The 24,558-nt window shown below is 40.9% G+C and overlaps 1 protein-coding gene across 15 annotated transcripts in view; it reads right to left on the bottom strand.

The window, feature by feature from the left end:
* Positions 1–700: 700 nt before the first annotated feature.
* Positions 701–24,558, bottom strand: part of CACNB2 (calcium voltage-gated channel auxiliary subunit beta 2) — a 519,021-nt gene continuing 495,163 nt past the window's right edge. For 5 of the 15 annotated variants that reach the window (XM_082259438.1, XM_082259440.1, XM_082259427.1 and 2 more), the window contains exons 10-13: positions 18,537–18,688; positions 13,254–13,349; positions 12,017–12,202; positions 704–2,337 (exon numbers count right to left, since the gene is read on the bottom strand). In XM_082259438.1, coding sequence (XP_082115564.1) covers positions 1,849–2,337; positions 12,017–12,202; positions 13,254–13,349; positions 18,537–18,688 — 923 coding nt within the window. In that variant the 3' untranslated portion in view covers positions 704–1,848. Of the gene's footprint in view, positions 2,338–12,016; positions 12,203–13,253; positions 13,350–18,536; positions 18,689–24,558 lie in introns of all 15 variants that reach the window. The other 10 variants (XM_082259439.1, XM_082259428.1, XM_082259435.1 and 7 more) reach the window with 5 other exon arrangements.

The raw sequence follows: 24,558 nt of genomic DNA, 5'->3' as shown, positions 1-24,558 counted from the left end.
AGCAGCTTATTTTGGGGAGATATTCCTTCACTTCCTGTTTCAATATGCAACGCAAAGCGAGAACGGATCTCTCCAAAGAAGGGGGAAACCTCTCTTAGACAAATATTGTTATTGTAAGTTTTACCCTATATTTCTGAGCCAGTGGCAGCTTAAAAATTCAGGTTTTCCCATCACTCCTCCCAGTGCCAATGGTCACCAGGACAAATAGAGAGGGGAAGCTCCCCAATAGGGACATACACAGTAATAAAACCTGATTGATATTCTAACCTATTCTATCCAAAACATAAAAATTGGCTTTAGATAATCTTCCCATTTGGAGAGGCATTTGTGCCATGGTCATTGACATCAACGACGACCTGGTATGTAATCAGCCCTGCTCTGAAGAACTCAAGCCCAACTGAACTTCCAGTTTAAATCAGCTAAATATATTCCAGGTGCACCAACTCTTACAGTTTTTTCTTTTTTTTTTTAGAAAGGCACCACAGCTTGCATAGAAAAGGCTGTCCCCTGCCAACATGTGGTAAAGAAAGACTCTTGCTCTCTCTGTGGAAGCATTCGTCTCTCTGCAAAGGTCCAACACGTCCCCGGATGAGTCAGTGCTAGAGCTCTCATTTAGCAGGGAGCATGAGGTTTGTTGAAGCTCCGATTTAAAAGGATGCATATTAGACATCCACAGAGAGACCACTGCTTCAGTACAGAGTAAGGATTCTTTTCTATAGCATGCTGGCCTGGAACTGACTTTTCTACTCTGGATGTGGCTGCTTTTTAATGAAAACATATTGTAAGACTGAACACTTTTTGTTTTGATGCACCTGGAATGTCTAATGCTATTTTAAACTGAAAGTTCAGTTGAACTTCAGAGTGCAGATGTTTTTAGGTCTCATTATTTAATACAGTAAAACAACTAATGTGGACCACAAGATACAGTTAGGGACCTTTGCTCTAAAACCTGACGATTGTTTAATTTAAAGAGCTCTAATTATTATATCTCCTTGCTAATTCCAGTCACTGACTATTAAATTATGATGTTAAACGAACAAACGGTGTATAGTTTAACATTTAAGCATGCAGGGCAAAGAAAATGACCGAAAAATAAACACAACAGGAGTATTCAACAGAGATCAGTACTACACAGAAAATTCTTTTTGAAATGTCATGAGTATAAGGCAATATTTAACTCTGTTTTTTTTTTTTTTTTTTTTTAAACACAGACAATGGGAGGCAAAAAGGATGAGAAAAAAAGTTAAATAGTGGCTCTGAAATCAACATTCAAAGTAGGTGGGTGCATTTCAAAATACAAAAATAAATGCAATGTTTTAGCAGTCTGTTCAGAAGTCTGATATCACTTTTGCCATCAGAAAACAAAAACATCGTCAATATATCGCTCTAACAGTGCAAAAGTGGAAACACATATGGAAGAAAAAAGTGAAATCACCATTTATTTTGCCTGGAACCAGTCCCGTCTTAAAAAAAAAAACAACAAAAATATATATATATATAGGAGGCTACAAAAAACATTATCACTTGCTTTAAAACAGCAACAATATCTTGATGGCAACACAGCATTCAAATGGTTTTCACGGAAACAGCTAAACACATGGTTTGGTAAGAGATCTGCAGATGTGCCATGGCAAGTTTAAGTAAAAACACTATAAAAAAAAGAAAGTACTTTATGCTATTGCTTAGGAAGCAACAGCAGTAAAAAAAAAAAAAAATAGTAAAGAAAAAAAAAAAAAAAGAAGAGGAATCAGGGATGCAATGTATTTCGGGTCTAAATAATTTGCATGGGGGTTTTAAAACCAGAAAAGGAAAAAAAAAAAAAATCACATATAAAAGGTGTTCAAAAAGTTACTGGCGGATGTAAACATCCCGATTCCACTCATTATCATTACGTTTCCTAGAAACCTCTCCGTCCTTTTCACAATATCGTTCCCTTGATTTGTGACGGCTGCGGGGTTTGTTGCATTCGTTGTGGTCCTGATCCCTGTCCTCGTTTGTCCGGTGTCGAGGTTCTTTGTGTCTGTGTTCGCTAACCGCGTGAGATTCGTCTCTGTGGTTGTGATCCCGGTGGGACTCCGGAGGATCAGCATGTTCGGAAGAGTAATTATCCTTTGGCTCTAGATATACGGAGTCTCTGTTGTCTTGTGTCTCGTTGTCAAAGGTCTCCTGTCGAGAAAGTCCTCTGCTAACTCCACTTCGGTGGTTGTGGTGCTGGGCGGAGGTGGAAGATCGATGTTGAGACTTTCTCATTGGCGGTTCGGCGGGTGACTCTTCTTCTACAGCTCCAGGTCGTTCAGGAGGAGGATGTTCACTCTTCTGCTCTCCTTGGGATCCCTGCTAATAAAAAAAGTGAATACCTCTTTTAAATGCTAATAACTTAAAGAGTATCTAAACCCAAGAACCTAAATGGAAAGTGTTGCAGTTTACTGATCCTTAGATGTGGTGGCTGAAATAGTTTTCTTTTTTCACACTTTTGTACTATATTTTAACCTGCCTTTACCACACTTTGTCTTCTGGGGTGACAACTGTTCTGATAAACTTTGTCATCCTAAGGCAGGAAGTGTTAGGACTACATAACACTGTTAGGCCAACATAACACTGTGTTAGGACAACATAGCACTTTCCTCTCTTCCAATAGTTGATAAGATTAAATAAAGACAGCAGTCCATCCAGTTCAACTCAAATGTGTGTGTGTATTTATGTTTCTACCACTTCCCATATCCCTGTATATTGTGTTAAATAAAGGGACGTGTGGTGAGGTCAGTGGCTGGTAAGGCACTGGGTAGTATCAGAGCCAGATACAACCCCCCACATTATTTAGTGAATAAACCCCACATCACTATTTAGTGAATAAATCCCTACAGAGTAGTCGAGCGCTGTGAGATGAAAAATTCCATCTTCAGCCAATTGGCTTACGCTTAAAAATCCGCGCGTCAGGACGCAGGCAGTCAGATTCCCCCAGACAATTAAGCGCCTGGTAAAAGGAATCTATTGGACGGCAGATTTCTATTTTTTATTTCTGCATTCTGTAACAGCCCAGTAAATCCTGTAATTTCACTGGTCAAGTACAGGGCTTTACAGAATACAGAAAAAAAATTACACTGTGCTCTATATAGCTATCAAAAGTCCTGATTTTATTAAAGCAAGTCCTTATGTTGATTAAATTAGTAAACTATGAGAACTAATGAAGGTGCCATATATAATCTATATAATAAAAGATTAGATCCTGAACCATTCTCTGATTATATATATAATATATATAGCACCTTCAGTAGTTCTCATAGTTTACTAATTTAATCAGCATTAAGGACTAATAATTCTAGCACTAGACCTCCTCTGTAACTCTAAACATGTAACCTGTAAACATTTTTAAAGTGGCACCTATGGAGATTTTTAAGTACTGAAGTTTGGAGCCATTCCACAAGTGTGCGCATTTTTAAAGTGTGACATGTTAGATATCTATTTACTCAGCGTAACATCTTTCACATTATAGAAAAAAAAAAATTGGGCTAACTTTTTTTTTTTCTTTTTTTTATTCATGAAACTGTTTTCCAAAAAAAAAAAAAATGCATTTGAAGAATTGCTATGCAAATACTGCGTGACATAAAAAGTTGAAACGACCACCATTTTATTCCCTAGAGTGTCTGCTCCAAAAAATATATATATATATAATGTGGGTTTTTTTTCTAGCAATGATGATTTTTACATGTAGGAGAGAAGTGTCAGAATTGACCTGGGTGGCAAGTGGGTAATTACTATAAGTAAGTATTATATAAATAACTATTATAAAATGACGCCGGCAGGAACACCCCCTCAATCTGGGGTTCCCGCTGTTCTCTAGACCCCCCCCCCCCGGGGGGCGCGCAGCCCAAAAAATGGCTCTTTACCATTTGACCGGCTTTGTCCAATCACAGCCGGCCACATGCACTTTCCTTGTGCGCGCGCCCAGCGGCGATCGGGGATGGAGAGTGTCACTCTGACACAGTCCATCCCCGATCAGGGTAAAGAGCCAATGAAATTGGCTCTTTACCATGTGACCGGCTGTGTCCAATCACAGCCGGTCACAGAATGTCAACAGAGACCACGGTAACTAGCTGTTATCATGTTCTCGTCCTCACACTCCGATCCTGTGTGAGGAGGAGATTGCGGTAACAGCTAGTTACAGATAACAGTGCACACCAAAACACACTGATTGCCCCCCCAATAAAGAGGACCTGTCACCAGCACATCAGAGTACCCGAGTACCTGTCACCAGCCCATCAGGTACTCTGATGACAGTCACTCATGTACTCTGATGGGCTGATGGCGGGTACTCGGGTACTCTGATGGGCTGGTGACAGGTATTCGGGTACTCTGATGACAAGCAAATATTTGCAAAATTTTATAATTGAAACTAAAACAAAATATTTTTTTTCACAATTTTCATTCTTTTTTCACTTATATCGCAAAAAATAAAAAACCCAGTGGTGATTAAATACTACCAAAAGAAAGCTCTATTTGTGTGAAAAAAATGATAAAAAATGTGATTGGGTACAGCGTTGCATGATTTTTTTTTTGCAGTAATTATCATTCAAAGCGTGAGAGTGCTGAAAGCTGAAAATAGGTCTGGTCAGGAGGGAGGTGGAACTGCCCTGAATGGAAGTGGTTATGGTAATTTAGAACATTTTTAAAAACTGTATTAAAGCAGGTGGCTTAACGGACAAATTACTGAAGTTATAATTTCAAACCAGTAATTTCTAAGTAAATAGATAAATAATAAATTATTATGTTATAACATATAGCATAATAATATATTATTTTGGTTGATTAAAAAAGTACTTTTTCAGCAGCAGCAGATTCTCCCTCTTAACTGTATGAGAAAAACATGGGATTATGGGTAAACCTTATACCCATAAACCCATGTTTTTCCTTGTAGTTAGGAGGGCTGGGCTGGAAGGGAGCATTTGTCTTTTAGACACATGCCCTCTTCTATGGCACAGCAGTGAGGAGGAGAGCCTCAACTGCAGCATTTTTATTGGACAGCTTGGACCAATGGTGCTTTACCATTGGTCCAAGGCTGCAAGCTGTCCATTGAGCTCAGTGCCTCTGACAGGAAGTCAGAGGCACTGTGAGCTCATCCTCTCAGTCTGCTGCAAACAGCGTGTGCCAGCTTGTATTTAAACTGGCCGCGCTGTATGTAGCTTCTGACAGGCTGCCGAACCATAGGTGCTAGTAGCCCCAAATTTTGACCAGTGATAGGGACTTCGGCTACCTACCCCACAAACTTGGGGTCTCTGTATCTCTAGGTCGCTGAGGTACGATCCTCGAAGCTCAAACTTTTTTTTCTTTATATTCATGGCTCTGCCTCACCTGCCTCCCTTGACTGCATGTCCCTGGTTCAATAAGATGTCCATCTAAAATGTTTTAGAAATTGGTGACACTTGCAGCTGAAACCACCAATTGTGAAAGGGAGTTGTGCATTCTTACAGCTCTAAAAGTAAAGAACCCCCTACACAGATTAAGATTAAACCACTTCTCGTCCAATTCCATTGAGTGGTCGCGTGCCTTCTTGAGTTTCCTGAGACTGAAGTTTCCTCCCAATGTTGGAAACACCATTAGGATATTTGTATATCGCTATCATAGCCCCTTTTAAGCATCTTCTCCAGGGAGAATACATTTATTGTTTGGAATTGTTCCTTAACACTTTGCACTTATAAAACAGAATAAAATGCTTTTAACTTTATATTCAACAGAAAAAAGGGAGCACATTAGATACATTTATTCCTACATACAGTTAAATGTGTTTTGAGCACAACGTCCGATCAACTATCCCAATGGTTGCCGTAGTCAACGTGGTGATGGGGAGACCCCCCCTGGTGTGTAAGTCTTCCCTCCAGGAGTTGGGGAGGGGAGGAAAGTCGAACCACAGACAAGCTGTCAGTGCCCCCCAGACAAAAAGACCAGTAATACATAGAAGATGGAAATCCTAGGACCAAGAGTCCATGGAGTGTTCTGTGGTCTAACGGGGATACCGGACCATTTTGTCTGTCTGGGGGCACAGACAGCTTGTCTGTGGTTCGACTTTCCTGCCCTCCCCAACTCCTGGGGGGAAGACGTACACACCAAGGGGGTTTCCCCATCACCACAATGACTGTGGTAACCATTGGGATAGTTGATTGGACGTTGTAGACCATCTATTGGTCATATGAGAAGACCCCGATTACTGTATCAATCATTCATATCTGTGCTTCTCCTGATGAAGTGAATTACAGACTCAGTAAAACGCGTTGAGATTTACACAGCACAGATTGTTTGGAATAGATGAAGTCAGATCTTTTTTGAATGTGTACTTCATTTTTTGTACTGTCTCTACTGTTGAATTTACATTGTAATTGTTTTCCATGATTTGATTTTGTATGTACAGTATATGCTTCTATGTAATACATTTATATATTTTTAAGGTTTGTTGTGTGTCTCTTAAAAGTCCCGTGGGCCATTATTTCTGTCTTTGTGTACATTTTTGGGACTGAGACCCACCTCCATTCCATATATATCCGCTCTTTTTTCTTGCTAATATATTTTGGGGTTTTTACGTTATCCATAAAAAGGTCAAGTCCCTCCTGAACCTTCTACAGTGCCTTGAAAAACTTTTCATACCCCTTGACATTTTCCACATTTGGTCATTATTATATTTGAGTGTCACTACAGAGTGGCACTGTGGACACTAAAATGTAAATGTGTGCCTTCTCCTAAAACAATTGGTATGGGATTGCATAAAAAGATTGGAATTTAATGGCACACCATAACCTTACAACGGACTAAAATTGTCTAAAAATATATTTTATTACAATTCCTTTAACCGGTTCCGGGCCGCCTGCGCGAACCGATGTAGGGTTATGTCGGTCGCCCGCCTGGTGCTGGGAGCGCACTAGGCAGCGGGGATGCTGATGCACGGGGCCGGCGGTCGTGATCACTCCCCGCTGAGAGAGAAGGACGTAAAGTAAACACAGCCTGACCGTTCTTCTCTCTGAAATGATCACAGAGTGCCTGTGATCCTTCTATATGGGATCACAGGTCTCTATGGACATTTCAAAAGCCCAACCCCCCACAGTTAGTAATCACTCCTCTAAGCAATTATTTAACCCCTTGATCACCCTTAACCCCTTCCCTGCCAATGTCATTATTACAGTAACAGTGCATATTTTTAGCACTGATTACTGTAGCAATGTCAGTGGTCCCCCAAAAGTGTCAAAAATGTCAGTTAAGGGTCCGATCTGTCTGCCGCAATGTCGCAGTCCCACTAAAAACCGCAGATCGCCATCATTACTAGTAAAAAAAAAATAAATAAATATGGCATAAATCTTTCCCCTAGTTTTTAGATGAGATAACTTTTGCGCAAACCAATCAAAATACGCTTATTGGGATTTTTATTACCAAAAATATGTAGCAGAATACAAATTGGCCTAAAAGGATGAAAAAATTAGATTTTTAAATTTTTTTTTTTGGAAATGTTATATATGAAAAATAATATATTTTTTTTCAGAATTGCCGCTATTTTTTTTATTTATAGCGCAAAAAATACAAATCGCACAGGTGATCAAATACCACCAAAAGAAAGCTCTAATTGTGGGAAAAAAAGGACATCAATTTTATTTTTGGTACAGCGTTGCCTGACTGCACAATTTTCCGTTAAAATAACGTAGTGCCAAATCGCAAAAAATGGCCTGGTCATTAAGGGGGCAAATCCTTCCGGTCCAGAACTTGTTAAAAAACATTCCACAGTAGTAAGAAAACATAAATGCAAATTATTAATTAATAATTTGCATCTATGTTTTTTTACTACTGTGACATGTTTTTAAAGGAATTGTAATAAAATATATTTTTAGACAATTTTAGTCTGTTGTAAGGTTGTGGTGTGCCATTAAATTTCATCTTCTTATGCAATCCCATTCCACATTTTGCCATGTTACAACCAAAAACATAAATGTATTTTATTGGGATTTTATGTGATAGACAAACACAAAGTGGTACATAATTATGTGGAAGAAAAATGATAAATGGTTTTAAATTTTTTTTACAAATAAGTATCTGAAAAGTGTGGCGTGCATTTGTATTCAGCCCCCTGATTCAATGCATCTTAGAACCATCTTTCGCTGCAATTACAGCTGCAAGTCTTTTTGAGGATGTCTCTACCAGCTTTGCACACCTAAAAGTAAAATTTTTACCCATTCTTCTTTGAAAATAGTTCAAGGTCTGTCAGATTGGTTGGAGAGCATCTGTGAACAGCAATTTTCAAGTCTTGACACAGACTCTCAATTGTATTTAGGTCTGGACTTTGACTGGGCCATTCTAACACATGAATATGCTTTGATCTAAACCATTCCATTGTAGCTCTGGTTGCAGGTTTAGGGTCGTTGTCCTGCTGAAATGTCAACCTCTGCCCCAGTCTCTGGTCTTTTGAAGACTCTTAACAGGTTTTCTTCTAAGATTGCCCAGCATTTGGCTCTATCCATCTTCCCATCAACTCTTATCAGCTTCACTGTCCCTGAGGAAGAAAAGCATCCCCACAACATGATGCTGCTTCCACCATGTTTTACGGTGGGGATGGTGTGTCCAGGGTGATGTGCAGTTTTAGTTTTCCGCCACACATAGCATTTTGCTTTTAGGCCAAAAAGTTCAATTTTGTTCTCATCTGACCAGAGCACCTTCTTCCAAATGTTTGCTGTGTCCCCCACATGGCTTCTTGCAAACTGCAAGCGGGACCTCTTGTGGCTTTCGTTCAACAATGGCTTTCTTCTTACCACTCTTCCATAAGGGCCAGATTTGTGGCGTGCAGGACTAATAGTTGTCCCGTGGACAGATTCTCCCACCTGAGCTGTGGATCTCTGCAGCTCCTCCAGAGTTACCATGGGCCTCTTGACAGCTTCTCTGAATAATGCTCTCCTTGCCCGGCCTATCATTTTTCGGTGGATGGCCATTTCTTGATAGGTTTGCAGTTGTGCCATACTCTTTCCATTTTGAGATGATGGATTGAACAGTGCTCCGTGAGAGATTTAAAGCTTGGGATATTTTTTTTATCACCTAACCCTTCTTTAAACTTCTCCACAACTTTATCCCTAACCTGTCTGGTGTGTTCCTTGGCCTTCATGATGCTGTTTGTTCACTGAGGTCCTCTAACAAACCTCTGAGGGCTTTACAGAACAGCTATATTTTACTGGGATGAAATTACAGGTGGACTCTATTTACTAATTAGGTGACTTCTGAAGAGGTTTGATTCCACTAGATTTTAGTTAGGGGTATCAGAGTAAAGGGGACTGAATACAAATGCACACCACACTTTTCAGATATTTATTTATAAAAACATATTGAAAACCATTTATTATTTTCCTTCCACTTCACAATTATGTGCCACTTATTGTTGGTCTATCACATAAAATCCCAATAAAATACATTCAAGAAATGTGTTGAAGAACCTGACAAACCTTTCCACTTTCCCTGGTACTGTATACATGAGAGGAGAAATAAATAAATCTTGTATGTAGTAGCTTTGTACATTGGTTCACCCGTATCCTTACCAAGGGAAACAGGAAGTGAACTCTTGCGGCTTCACAGCCTGTTTTCTACTGCACTTTCTAAATGATCTCGCTGTTTTCTGGAACCTGTGTGTGTCTCCCAGAAGGCAGCGGGGAAAGGAGGAGGGGCCACAAGTGACGTAGGTCGCCGTGGCGCCCTTACACGGAAGTGGGAGCAGGTACCTGTTTTTGACAGGTATCTGCTCGCCCCTCTTCCGAGAAAGGTGCCAAATGTGGCACCGGAGGGGGGAGGTAGCAGGAAAGTGGGTGGAGCTCTGCTTTAAAGCAGTATTGAACCCCAAAACCAAAATGTAATATATTGCAGTTCACCAATTTTTAGATGTGTTCGTTTTCTTCTTTAGGTTTTTTTCCTTTATTTTTACCTGGTGATCTGACCAGGAAGCATGGGGTGCTTACAATGGTCATCTTTTATTCATTTATGTAAAACCTTTATCCCAAAACGGCTTATAAGCGGTTAGCTGGACTTTGACTTTAACTTGTTAATCAAGTCCATCTAAATTTGCTTGTCCATTTAACACTATCCTCTCCCCAGACTGACAATGCTGCTGTTAAATGGTGTCTTTATTACTCCTTCATCCAAAGGGGAGAAGCCCTAAAACTGGCCTTACACAGATCAAAATTTGGTCAGCTAAGGTTCAATCCATGTATAGGCAGGCTGATTTTATTCAAGTCGATCCATCAACCGACTTGAGTACAACTGGTCTGTTGGATCATTGGCATGCATTTAAGTTTCAATTCAAATTGGTGCATCGAGCCTACTTCACCCCATATAGGCTTCACAAGATGAATCCCACCTGTCCCCCCAAGTGCTGGCGGTGTGGGGAGATTCCCGCGGACTTCTCACACATATTCTGGACCTGTCCACTCATCGTCAGATTCTGGGAAGAGGCAGTGGCCTTGGTAAATTCCATTATCTCTCCCCCCCTGCAGCCATCGATGTCTGCATGTCTGCTAGGACTGGTGGAGGACCTTCTGCCCACAGAGGCTGTGCAGATGCTAGCCAACCTCACATTATTTTATGCCAGAAAAGCCATCATCCTGTATTGGAAAAAAACCCGCCCCTCCTATGCTTTAGTTTAAAAAAAAAAAAGGTAAATAACAGCTTGACGCTCTATAAAGACACCTACATCAAGAGAGGCTACCCCCGCAAATATGATAAGGTTTGGGCTAAAATGCCTGGCAGAACCTTCCACAGGTCCCTAAGTTTTATATCAACATGCCTACTCTAATATTGGTTATACGGTGCTGATGCCACAATGTTATATTACTGTTGTATTTGTATATCAGATTTGCCAAATTCTCTTATTACTGTATTATTACTTATACCACTTATTGTCACCCTCCTGTCTAGACTATGCATTTATATGTGTCATAACCCCAGAGATAAGATCCTTTGAGGGTTTTAATTAGTGATCGACCGATATTGTTTTTTAGTGCCGATACCGATATTTTGGTCATCGGATATCGGCCGATATTTTCAGACATTTAAAAAAAAAAATCTTTTTTTAGTTTTTATTTTTCACAGGTACTATTGTGGAGGAATCTGGGGTTCTAAAACCCCAAACCCCTGCTCTGCACTTAAAAGCATTCAAAATGCCAAGGTTTGCTGTTTTGAATGCACGCATTTTTTTAAATTTGCCGCCGAGTACCCGCAAGTGATGTCATGACATCACTTCCGGGTTTTTCATATGGAGACCCGATCAGAGCTAAATGCGGCTTTGATCGGAAGGCGGCGGGAGGGGGGGGGGGGGGACGTCCCCTCCCGCTCCTTGTAATGACAGCCGAGTGGCTTCTTAGCCGAATCGGTTGTCATTACAAGACAGCCGACTGTCGGCTATGGACGTCGGTACCGGGGTGATGCCTCTAGCTGCAGGCATCACTCTGGTACAGCACTTTCCTGAAATATCGGCAATATTGGTAACCTCAGGGGCCGATATTGATATATCGGGGAAAGTGCATATCGCCCCCCGATATATCGGCATTGCCGATAATCAGTCGATCCCTATTTTTAATGATGTACTTATGTTTTTCTTAATGTATTCTGTGTTGTGTTGTTTAAAAAATAAACAGATTAAAAAAAAAAAGAAAACATATAGGCGAATTCTAGTATATCGTATTTGTCTTTGATGTACACAGCATACATCCTTTTGGATAGGGTGGACTAGGGAGATCATACCGCAATTGTGTGGTTGGAAATGGAACTGTATCATTTTATCAAGCCAGCATGGACCAAAATCCCTATTTTCAGCCCCAACATAACCAGATATTTTACCTCTCATGTATAGCTGTATTGCCAGGGCTTTACCTTTTACCGTGTATCGTTTTGTGTGTGTGTATGTTTTGTCGTGCAATAGTATGTTTTTCTTCTCCACTGTTTTTATTGGTATTTTCGAAGGCTTTTTTCACAATTTCTGTCTACAAGATTATTCCAAAGGTCATCTTACCTGTGCATTGGAAGAGGAGGGAGGGGTGGCGGGAAGGGTTGCAGTAGTAAGGGTGCGAGATAAAAGTGCATTGGGCGGGGTGCTGCTTGGAGGGTGTGTGGCCTTCCAGTAAGCTTCTAGGTAATCTGCTAGATGTTCACAGGCATCTTCAAGCTGATTCTCATCCAGGATAACATCAAACATTTCCTATGATAAGCATATGTTTGATTACAAGAGTTCTTGCTTTAGATATTATAGTAGATCTAAATGCTAACTTGATGCCAAAGCACTACATACGATAAACAATTACCATTTTTGGCATAAGATACTGTTCTCACCTTTTTTCATCCTAATTTGTATCCAAGTGCTGCTGATCTCCTCCTGCTTCCTTCAGCCACTTCCCGTATACATGTACTCACTACAGTGTCAGCTCCACAATATTGCTCTGGGCTACTTTGCCTATAGTGACAACAGTGGATCATGCTTGTGCATTGTAGGTTGGCACTTCCACTTGTAGTCTCCACCAGAGGTACATGCAACTGGATGACAACGAAGGAGCATGACTGTGGGATAGTTGTCACCAAGAACAGAAAGTGGCTGAACAAGGTATTATTTTCTATAGTTTCTATGAATGAAAAATAATCCATGAATGGAGGAGCTGGACCTTTCATCCATCCGTCCTCCATTCATAGAAGTTATATATAGTACAGCTTCAAAGAATAGAGGAGAAGGAAAAAAGAGCGGACATAGTCGGCACTCACGATGAGTGCATTTGTCAAGTCCCTCTGCTCTAATAATTGCCGTGGCACCAGAAGATTAGAACGGCGGAATCGGAGGATGGAAGATTTCAACTAAATCTGCTACCAGCAGCACAAAGGACATATTGCATTGACTGTAAGTAATGTTGGCTGATTTGTTAAAAACTCTTTTAGGCTTTTAGGGCTGGTTCACACCTGAGTTGTACAGGAATGCGGTCCGTGCTCCTGTGCAATTCTGTGCGGTGAGATTTTCAGCCCATTCAATTGAATAGGATGAAATTGCATCAAAAGTAGTGCATTCACATGCACTGTGTTTGGGGTGTCTTTAGGAATATTTTGGCATCCGCTGCAGATCAAACACCCAGTGCATTTTGAACACGGGACACGTGCACGGAATGCAGATTTTCCATACCACGTTCTGGTGTGAATGGGCCCTTAAAGTCTAAAGTACCTCCTATCTGAGCTATGTCAGAAAACATAACATAATAGGGGACACTTACTGGAGGGCACTGTGCTAGTTTGTCAGCTGCTACCATTTGGACGTTTAGATGTTTTGCCTGAGATTTTCCTCGTGATTTTATTAACCTTTGTAAAACCTGAAAATGATAATTAAATGCACATAATATTAATATACTGAACACAACACATATATTGACATTACATACACAATAAAACACATCATGCGTGGCACTTTTGGATTGGAGAAAGGAAGGGTTTCAAATTATGTAGAATGACAGTAAACTTAAAGCGTTACTAAACCCGCAACAGTAAAATCAGTCTGTATATGCAGTAAAGCATGCTTGTCATACTTGCTGTGGAACCTAAGGGGTTAATCCTCTGCACTATGTAAAAAGGCTGTTTGATCCTGTCTTCTCTGATCCTCTCCTTCTTACACTGTCCCCAATCCATCTCCTGATAGTACAGAGCCTTGGGAACAAGCTGAAGATGCTCAGTTTGGTGTGTATTGCCAGAGAGTTTTTTTTTCTTCTTGGGAGAGTGCATGTGATCTGCACAGGGCCAATCAGCACTGTCCAGACAGAGGGTCAGGGGTCCTGCAGCCTCATAGGACAATCAGGGGAGAATAAAAAACTCCTCCTACAGGTTTTAACCAGACACTGATAGAAGTCACCAAACTGCTCTAACTGCTGATGAGAAAAGGTATTTTGCACTTTATATTTACTAAAGCTATTGCATTGCCATGTTCTGTATACTGTGGGAGACCAGATATAGTGAATGCAGGCTCCTGGGTTTAGTAATACTTTAAAAAGTCAGTCAACCCGGTTGCAATATTTTACTTTTAGATGGAGCTTGGAGGGCTAATACTGCAACAACAAGGTCTTCCTGCCACAATTACTCACTATTCCAGTCCACCTTGATTTTGGACTGTCCCTACCCACCTTTGTATGTTTCAGTTCCTTCTAGTAAACATCTCTTAAATAACAAAATAAATAAAATGCCCAACAGGAAGACTGTAATTCCCTCACAATAGCCTCAGTAGGTTTGTAGAGCAGGAAACCCAGCATATAGGTCTGTCTTCTACTAAAAACTCAAAAACAGTTTAGGGTAGACCACCCCTATAGAATACCTGTTTTACAGAAATATGCAATACATTAAATGTAACAACTAGAGGTTAAAACGGACTTCTAAGAGTCGGTTCACACTATGGCGATACGATTTCGGGGGCGACTAGTGAAGTTGCCGTGCACCGCGACTTCCGCGCGACTTGCACGGACTTCACATAATGGAAGTCAATGCAAGTCGCTCCGACTTCGGTCAAAAGTAGTGCAGGAACCTTTTTCTAAGTCGGAGCGACTTGAGTCGCTCCTATTAGAACGGTTCCCATAGCACAGAATGGAGCACGACCAAGTCGCCTGACAAGTCGCGGTAGTGTGAACTGGCAGAAATGGCTGGAAATTATTAATGAGAATATCTGTGGATTTGTGAGCCTATTGTCATGTCAGTGCTTACAGAGCAGGATGTGGCCTTGCCGTGGTCTATCCTTCCAGCGGTCTATGAACCAACTAATGACACCTGATTCTTGACTGGCCCCTTTTTTTAGCTGCTTTGAAGCACACAGACTACTATCCAAAAATCTAAAATGATAGAGAAGAACCTGTCAGGCTGCCCCCTCCACCACTCTTCTTTATCTCCGCTGGTTTGATAAGGTGATTCCTGAAGGCATTAGAGGAGATTTTCACTGATCTACCAACACATGGGATGTAAGCTATGATGAAAACAGGTAATGGATCTCAAATATTGCAAAGGTCCAGGTTGCACAAGGTTTCTGATTTTGTTGTATATCTCCAGTTGTAGAAATACGTAAAAAAAAAACCTTCACTAGCAAAAAATTAAGTGATAGCTGCTTGCAGGTATTAAGTGTAGATACCTAGAGGTGTCTGCACATACCTTCAAGCAGCTTTCACTGCCCTCTACTACAGCTGAATTCTGGGCCAGTGTTTGCTGGCAAAGCTCAGACACTTCTAGGAACTGTTGGAGCTTTCCTACTCCCTCCAATCCATGGGTCAATGAAGCAGACTAACATACTGTAGTGATGGCCAATAGGAATGTGTAAGGGAACAGGCAAGCTCCACAATATACAGAAGTGCTGGAGCTTTGCCAGTTTAGAATGACCCAACATTTGGGCATTCAGAGCTTAACCCAAAAGGAGGAGCACCAGACCAATTTCATAAAGAAATCCAGCTTTAAAGCAGAACTCTTTTTTCTTCATTTTGGATTTTTTTCCACTATCTATGTCCCATTGTGGAGATTTCCCTTCACTTCCTCTCCCATAGACAAACAGCAAGTAAGCGGAAATCCCTGCAAATTAAGGGAATTTCTTGGGGAACCCCAGGTCACCAGAACTAGTGTCCACATTGAAAGATTTCCTTTCTATTACGTTTCAGGGAACAACCCAAAATTTGGCATTTTCTTTTTCAGTGATAATAGTAAACAGGACAAATAGAGAGGGTGAATCTCCTCAATGGGGGCACCGACTACAATAAAAACTGATAGGTGTTCTAATTCCTCTGCACTCTGTCCAAAACTAAAAAAAGTTTTGCCTTTAGTTATACTTTAATGATTCACAAGACAGCCAGCATATTTAGGAGCAAATCACTCTCTCCCTTTATCAGGGCTACAGGACAAATACAAAGATGTAAAATTAGGAAAATTGCAACTCAAAAAATGATGTAATCAATATCCACTTATACATAGTGCATAAAACTAAGAAAATGATGAACAAGATCAAAAACTGTCTTTTCAAAGGCGAGCTTTACCTCCAAAAGGTATTGGATGTTATGAATCATTAAAGCTGTTTTGGGGTCTATGAATTTTGTTTAGTGTTCCTTCTTTAAGCTCTGAATCCTGTACTTGGGTACCTATTGGAGGGTATCCTTGGTTGCATGTGAGTCGCCTAATCAGAGCCAGTGAGATTTTCAACTATTTTTCAGCTTTCCTTTACTACTCTATATCAATAAATATTGAAGTCCCAGCATCTCTTGGATGAATCCCTTTGAACCTTTGCACATTCAGAATACCAAGGTGCAATAAGAGTTGCTGTAGGTAAATGGGCACATTCAATGTGCATTTGAGATCAGTTTGTGATGCTTTTAACTTACATCTGAATTACTTTTCAGGCCCATATGTGTGTCACGGTTTAGCCAGCAGTTTCCTGCCTGTGTATTCTTACCTCCTTGCTGCAGTGGTTCTGCTAGACCTCTGATTCTTTTCACATGTGTTGTGTGGGCTTCTGTGCTCACCTATTGGCATCGCCTGCGATACTGAATATTTAAAGGATAAGTCCAGTAAAAAACTAACGTTAAACCTACTCTTTGCCACATTCTAAGACTATTTTATCTAACCCTGTAAAGCAAAAATCGCTGTACTTACCGTTTCTACACCCGATCCGGTCCGCTCTCCAGCGACAGAAACTCTGTGCAGGAGAGGACCGACAACTGCTGTGAAATGAATGGGAAGAGGCATCACCTATAGACTTACTATGGGGCTTCGGTTGTCGAGTGCCTTTCCTGCACCCGCCTCCACGATAAAGTCGCCGCTGACAGCTCAGCGTGGGACTGGACCGGATCAGGTGTAGAAAAGCTAAGTACAGTGATTTTAACTTTACAAGGTTAGATAGAATAGTCTAAGAATGTGGCAAAGAGCAGGTTTAGTGTTAGTTAGTTTTTGACTGGACTTATCCTTTAATTTCCTTCCTTTCTAAAACTAAGACATGCTCAGTGCAGCCGTGTTGCCTAAGCAACTTCCTAGTTCTCTGAGCTCCTGTATGCCCTGGGTTTCGTGTATTTTGTTTTCCATTACTTTATATTAATTATTTCAAAGTACAAAAGCCAACTAGAAAACATGTGGCAGAAATAGCCGAATAACCGTTTCCAGATACATTCATGCTTGCAATAGCACAGTAATCAAAGTCAAGACAGTATTCACTAATCCTAAGGTCATCCGTAGCGCAATACGTTAGCTTTAAGAAATAACTATATAACAGAAGAAAAACCCTTTAAGTAGCCTTTCCACCTCTCTTTTAAAAGTTTGACTATGGAAAATATATGGCTACATCAATATTAACCATGGTATAAACATAACCTTCCCCATCCAGGAGAAAAGAGGGGCAAATCCACCTCCCCTGCCGGGGGAGTGGGTTTTAGTGTGCGTCACGCCAGCTTTCTAGAACATATTTTCTCCTACAACGCACTACGTAACACTTGTCAGCTTATGTATAATGTAGTACATTCAATTGGGAAATCCAACAAAAGAAAAGCAAACAAAGATAAAGAGAATGGAGAGAAGAATTAGAAAATTCAAGGTAAAGAACACAGGTTTTGGCCCCTCTCAAGAGCAGTCTGAAAGATATTTTATCCAAGGATTCCTGATTTTCTCGAAGAAGGCCAGTCTGTCATGTAGAATTGCTGACAAATCGTGTTCTACTTTACCTATATTGGGTCTATGAGAAATCCTGCAGATATTGTGTACAGTATTTTTCTGTAATGTCACTATATTGATGTTTTACCTTGCTGTTTAAATGATAAAATTAATAAAAAAGAAGTTTAAAAAAAAAATGACAAAAAAAAAAAAAAAAAAAAGGATCATGACAAATGTTCATTTATCATGATCCATGTCAACTTGGCCTTCAAGAGATCAAATTGGATTATGGGAGATTTGTGTTTCGTGTATTTAGTGTCTGACTTCCTGTGTACTGACCCCGGCTTTGTCTTCTGTTTGTGCCTGTCTGCCACCTGCCCTGACCTCAGCTTCTTTCCTGGATCCTCTTCTTTCTCTGGTTATCTTTACTCTGCATACATATCTCTGTAGCATCAGCTGGGTCTTTCTGGGGGCCGTGACCTGGTTTCAGCTTGCTGCAAGTCCATCCTCACCATCAGGGGCTCTGGTGTAGAAGCAGGCTGGGGGTTAGACCCCAAGCCCTAGGGAATCCCGGGTTGGCCTTCTACAAGGGCCCACTATGACAGAAACCTGACAATGTGCTTCTGTTGACATTCTTCTGGCCTACATTTGATCCCCTTAAAACCTGCATCAAGCTGCTTCATGTATTATGGGGAGCAAAGCAGCTCTAAGACTACCTGTTAGGTCTTAAGAGATGAGTTTACAAGTTCATTCACAGTTGCTTCTGAACCCTTTCTGACCTGCTTCTTTGCTGCTGATTTTGCATTCTCAATTTGTAATGAAAGAAAAACAATTCTGACACAAAAACATGCAAAAAAAAAAAAGTCTCTTAGACAAAATGCCCCCACACGTTACTAAAGCAAACTTACCTTTGGAGAAGAAATCTTTACATAAACTATGATGGGGGCCAGGGAGGTCTTACTAAGTTGCGTTGGATGGTTGATGGTATCCGCGTCAAGAACTACAAGCTGTAACGTCCTCGCTAACTCAAAGATCCGTTCAATTTCACTCTGGACTTCAGCTGAGGATACAGGAAAACAAGAATGAAAGTCATATGGCGTATACCAAGAGGAAGAAACCTTTCAGAAGCGGTCCGGCTCACATTGTGCAAATATTTGCCTTTTAAAGGTTCTCTTTCGAGAATTTTAGCAACATGTTCATTCAGACAGAGATAACATTATAGAAGGCATATTTGAGAATAGGTTTGTGTAAATGAAAATAAATCACTTTTGCCTAAAAATCTAAATAAAAAAAAACTTTAAAATTATCTGTAACAAAAAGATGGACTGTTATGAAGACCTAAAACTGTACATCATTTGGGACTTTAAAAGCAAGACATGTAGATTTTGAGGGTCTCAAACAAAGTCCTAACACCTGTGCAGGGCTGCTTATGCTGAAATCTTCTTTGCAGGACACAGGACATTTCTTTACTGAACAGCCTGGTAGCTGTTTTTGGACCTTCCCCAATATACATCAAGAATCTAATACAGCAACAAACATGGTCCTTGTTGGTCCTTTGACATTCAGTAGGTACGCATTGAATTTAAATAAACAAAAGTGCAGTGCTAATAAAGCAATGGTAGAAAATAGGAAAAAAAAATTCAATATATATAAGTCCAAATAAATAAGTGAAACAAACGGTGACAAATACATTCAAATAAGTAAGTGCAGCAAAAAGAAGGAGCACCAGCCCTACTTCATAAAGAAGTTTAAAACAGCTTTAAAGATTCACAAGACAGCCAGCACAACCTAGGAGCAAAAACACATTCCCCCTTCATCAGGGCTACAAGACTCCCTTCATGGCAGTCATCTCAGACTTGTATTACTCAGCTATACAATAAGGCTATCCCCGGCAATAATGTTAGCCATCAGATGTGACGAAAAGCGTAGGGCGGAGCCAATGCTTGTGACATCATCACGCACTTCGATACCAGAAGGCGGCCCCATCTGATCCCTAGGGTCGTTTTTATATCCGATAAGTTCTATTGTACTGCAACATTGTAAGTGTTTAGAACATTTTAATAAATCTACAATTTGTGGTTTTACACTATGTGGCTCTTTTGGCTTTCTCCTTATTGCATGGCTGAGTAATGCAAGTCTGAGATGACTGTCATGAAGGTGCTATTGGACCTGGAGAAGAAAATGCACACCATCCCAGATGGGGATCATTTGGAGATATGAGCGCATGTTGACTCTTTTCTTTATAAAAGGGAGTCCATTTTCTCTGGTAAGCGTGTTTATTTGGCACAAGGTGTTGGACCACAGTGGTGTCATAATTTATGGATAGTCATAAGGAGGGTATATGCAAAATTTCACTGATTTTGGGCCTGTCACCGTTTGCTGCACTTACTTATTTGGACCTATTTGTCACCGTTTGTTGCGCTTATTTATTTGGACTTATTTGAAATTAGTTTTTTTTTCCTATTTTCCACCATTGCTTTATTAGAGCTGCACGTTTGTTTATATATTTGGCCAATCTGTATCGTTTAACATGTCGGCTGCCATTATTATATCCCCTATTGCGATTTCTCTTTTTAGACACATTGAATTTATGAATTGGAAATCTTTATAAAATAAAAAGTATATCCCCAACCCCCTCAGAGAAATTCTTACCTTCTTCCCCACTCACAAATCTTTAGTATGCAGCCCTGCTTGGAGTGCAGATCATCCACAGAAATGAATGGGGCTGCTGGGTGCATATGCACTAAGAAGAGGACTCAGCAAGGATGTTTTGCTTTCTCTGTGTCAGGCTGGATTCCCATTTAATAACTTGGGAGTAAAGCCCCATACACACGCAACGATTATCGGCCGACTGATCGTCCATCTTTTGTCCAGAGTGGTGTTTTGTTGGTTGGAATGTGCCTAGACTGCACACAATTTTTCTCGCCCAACAAAAATCTACTTCAGAAGTAGGTGTTGGTTAGATTTCTTTGTGTTCTTTCTTCTCTGAGCATGCCCAGACTTGCTCATAAGATTTTTCCCTGTCGAAATCTGTACTGAATGCACGAAAATCGGCCGTGTTTTGACGGCCAGCAAAAATTTTATAGTCGGAGTCGGTTGTCGGAAGCATTATACTAACAAGCCGAAAATCGGCAGATCGGACGTTGGACGAAAATTCCCTGCCGATTTTCGACGCGTGTGTACGGGGCTTAAGAAAGAGTTCAGGGGGTGGAGCTTTTACATTCTGGGATCACAGGAACCTGTGACCCACTCCATGTTACAGCACTTGGCCAATCAATTGCTGTCCATGGGGACCTCATTGCCATGTGTAAGCTACAACTTCAGTGACTCTTAGCTTACATGGTGCTTTCCTTTCACTCCAGGTTGCTGAACATAGTAAATGGTAGATAAGTATGTTCTGCTGGCAAAGTCTTCATTAAAAAGAAACGAGGTAGATGTACCTGCGCTATGGAGTTCTTTTTTTAAAATTTATATTCAAAATCTGTGTTTTTTTCTGCATCCAACCTACCACTAGGATAACACAGCTTAAGGGGAAGACCCAATTTTCAGCACAGTGCACCTTGTAACAGTCAGGTTTACGTTTAAAACATTGGTTTTCTGGAACATTACCATACACCAATTGTATTTAATGCACAATTAGACCTGTGCATGGTGGTAGCGCCACTCACCAACAGCTTTTTTAACCCCAATTCATTAAAAAGAACCTGTTACTTTGCCGTCCATTGACAAGCACAGGTTCACTTTAAGACTGAAATACAAGAGCTGAGGATTTTAACAGCTACTTTTCTGCTCTTAACAGATGATTTCTTACTCTTGAAGGTGAAAGATTGTAATCCTAATGGCTGCTATAGGCAAAAACAGACATTTCTGCCCTTCAGGTTTTGGATATTTGCCAATAGGGATGGGCTCAGGTGTGTTCGGATCGTAGTCCCAACTCACCTGAGCAATCCTGCCAGGAAGCCATCTCTGCACACTGGCAATCATAGGCAGTGAGAAATTTCCCAGCCCACAGCTGCACATACACATGCTGCCTATGATTGACGGTGTGCATTGATAGCTTCCTGGAGGGATTGCTCAGGTGGTTGGAAATACGATCTGAACACGCCTGAGCCCATCCCTATTAGCCAAAACCCCACTGCAGCCTGGACCAGTGACCTCTGCTGGAGTGCTGCATTATTACAGCTAAAATCTGACTAGGTACAGCCGTGACAGCTGGACTGCATGGAATGCAACCTAGGTCCAACCGGCAGTTATTTCTAAGGCTGGGTTCACACTGCTGCGACCCCAAAGTCGTGTGATTTCCAGTGAGGCTTTGCATTGTGACTTTCATGTGACTTTGATGTTTTGGGACTTTGGCCAATTAGAACAAAACAGAATGTGATACATAATTTTGAACTCACGAAACCCTCTGAATGGACCCCTATGGAGCAGCAGATGTCAGTGGAGACATGTCCGCTGACATCCGATCCGATCCTGTCTGTGAAATCCGGACGGATGGAAACCCTATTTTCCATCTGTCTGGAGGATCGGATGAAAACGGACAGGCAGTCCGTTTTCATCCGATCTCCCAGAGAGGTGAGCGGGCTTTGACAGCTCAGTCTCTGCAAAGTAAGCGGAGACGGATCTGTCATCAGCCTGCTCAGCGGGGATCGGCGGATCGATCCCCGCTGAGAAAAACTGAGCCCGCCAGGTGCATCGCTTGTGTAAAAGGACCCTTACATTTTCAGAAGGTTGTCAGTTACAGCAGCCCATGTACATCTCTCATTACAGATACACTTTTAATTCCAGGTATGGTATATTTTACATAGTTACATTGGCTCAGCATTGGTTGGTGATTTCCAATTTTCGGAGGAATTGACCAGGTATAGTATATTCATAGATTCTTTGGCCCAAATGTGCTCTCCAGAGATACTCTTGCACTAATCCAATGGACATCATAAGGAAGAAATACAAATAGGCAGGCAACCTCTGACCCTTAAAATTTATTTTTAAAACTATTTCTTACCTTTTAGGTGTTTCTAGGTAGAAGGTGTCATAGCAGATTGCATACATTTGTGAACAAATTCAGAGTAAGGGTCCATGCACACTGGGCTTAAAAAAAAAAAAAACTATAGTTCTTTTCGCAGAAAAAAAAAAAAAAAAGCTCAAATAGAGCATTTTTGTACAGGCGTTTATCATTTTTTCTGCTCTCAAAAATGCAAGCCAGAAGCTTTTTTTTTCTGCCGCTAAACGCTGAGCTTAAAATATGCCTCTGAACCTCCTAATGAGCACGGGCACACAGGATAAAATTGAGCTGCTTCTACAAGCAAAATGCTGAACTTCTCTAGAAGCAGCGCTTTTTTTAATCCAGTGTTCATGGACCCCATATAAAAAGACTGACAGGCTACGCTTTGTCTCATAACATACAATGGAGTAACCCAGCTTCTAAATCTGCCAGCACAATATAGGCAGGGATAATTAGGGAAAACCTCAGCTCCCTCATAAACAAAGAGAACAAAGTAAGATTTTTATTGCTGAAGTTATCAGAAAAGAAAAAAACATTTCGGGCCAGTTCACACCATAGAAATACAGTCCAGATGCGTTCCGGATCCTCTTCTGCATGCCTGTTTTTGATGCACTTTGGATGCAGTCCAGTGCATTTTTTCTCCTCTTTTTTTCTTAACCTTAAATAAGGACATGTTCCAGTGTGTTTTTGGTGCATTCCGATCCATTATTGTTGATGCATTTTGACGCGTTCCAGTACAGTCCAGTGCAGAAAAAATGCAGCATGTTCTACTTTTTTTCTGGAACTGGAAAGCACTGGAACTCACCGCACTAGCTTCGCGTTTTTTGATGCAGAAAGAAAAATGCACTCAACTGCATGTGGTGTAAACTGGCCCTTAAAATGTTTTCATTTTTTAAGTTAAGTTATGCTATGTGAATGAGTACATGTAACAAATAAAAAATCGGGGTTATCCATATTTGGCTGTAAAAGTGGAAATACACTTGTAATTGCAGGCACAGCATGCTGGGAGTTGTAGTCCTGCAGCTAATAAGTGATTAGTCAGCTGTATCGGAATCAGACCGATCAGCTGTGTATTCTTTGGCCTTTTTTAATACTACTTTTTTATCCAAAGATACTTGTGAACAAGTCTCATACAGTAGAAATCCCCCGTTTGCTGTGCATATATCAGTGAAAGGAAGCTTGATTAATGCATATGAGGGAATAGAATGGATTAAAACCGGGAAACCTGCTGCCCCAGTCAGTGGCCTATAACACCTTTTTGTGACCCTAGGCTTGATAACAGATGAAGGTCACATGATTGCTTATGATATAAACACCATAAAGAGAACATGTCTATGCATCACTTCACACACACACACACACACAGCACAATACACTGCACACACAATACAGTGTACCCGGTACATACCAAAACCATCTGTCATGGCCGGGCAATAATGAAGAGGAGAATGGGATAAACCAACACCATCATAAGGAACATGTATAAAAATGGAGATAACATAATGAGGAACATTTGGGAAAACCCTTAAGGTGTGGCCTGTATCGGCCAATCAGAACAGCTGTTCATTTTTCAACCTGCACTAGGAAATGGCAGCTGGAATTTTACTGGATGTTAGGGGTAACAATTTTTTTTTTCCTAATGTGTTTTCAGAAATGTCCTCAATGAATGGATTATGGGTGAAATAAAAGCTAGAGTCATGGCTTAAATCTGGGATCTCATTTTAACCGCTTGCCGACAAGCCCCTGTACTTATACTGTGGCAGGTCGACTCTGTCCCGCGAAATGACATACTTGTACGTCGTTTTGCGGGACTGCTATTGTGGGCGCGCTTCGCTGATTGACCACAGGGGGAGCTAATCAGCGGGTCTGGCGGCCACAATGTCCGCCGCGCACCCGCGATCACTACCCGTGGAGACAGAACGGTG

Source organism: Pelophylax lessonae, assembly GCF_965119305.1.
Source record: "Pelophylax lessonae genome assembly, chromosome: 5".
NCBI classification, from domain to species: domain Eukaryota; kingdom Metazoa; phylum Chordata; class Amphibia; order Anura; family Ranidae; genus Pelophylax; species Pelophylax lessonae.
The sequence above is the reverse complement of the archived record's forward strand: the minus strand, read 5'-3'. Positions and strand labels throughout refer to the sequence as shown.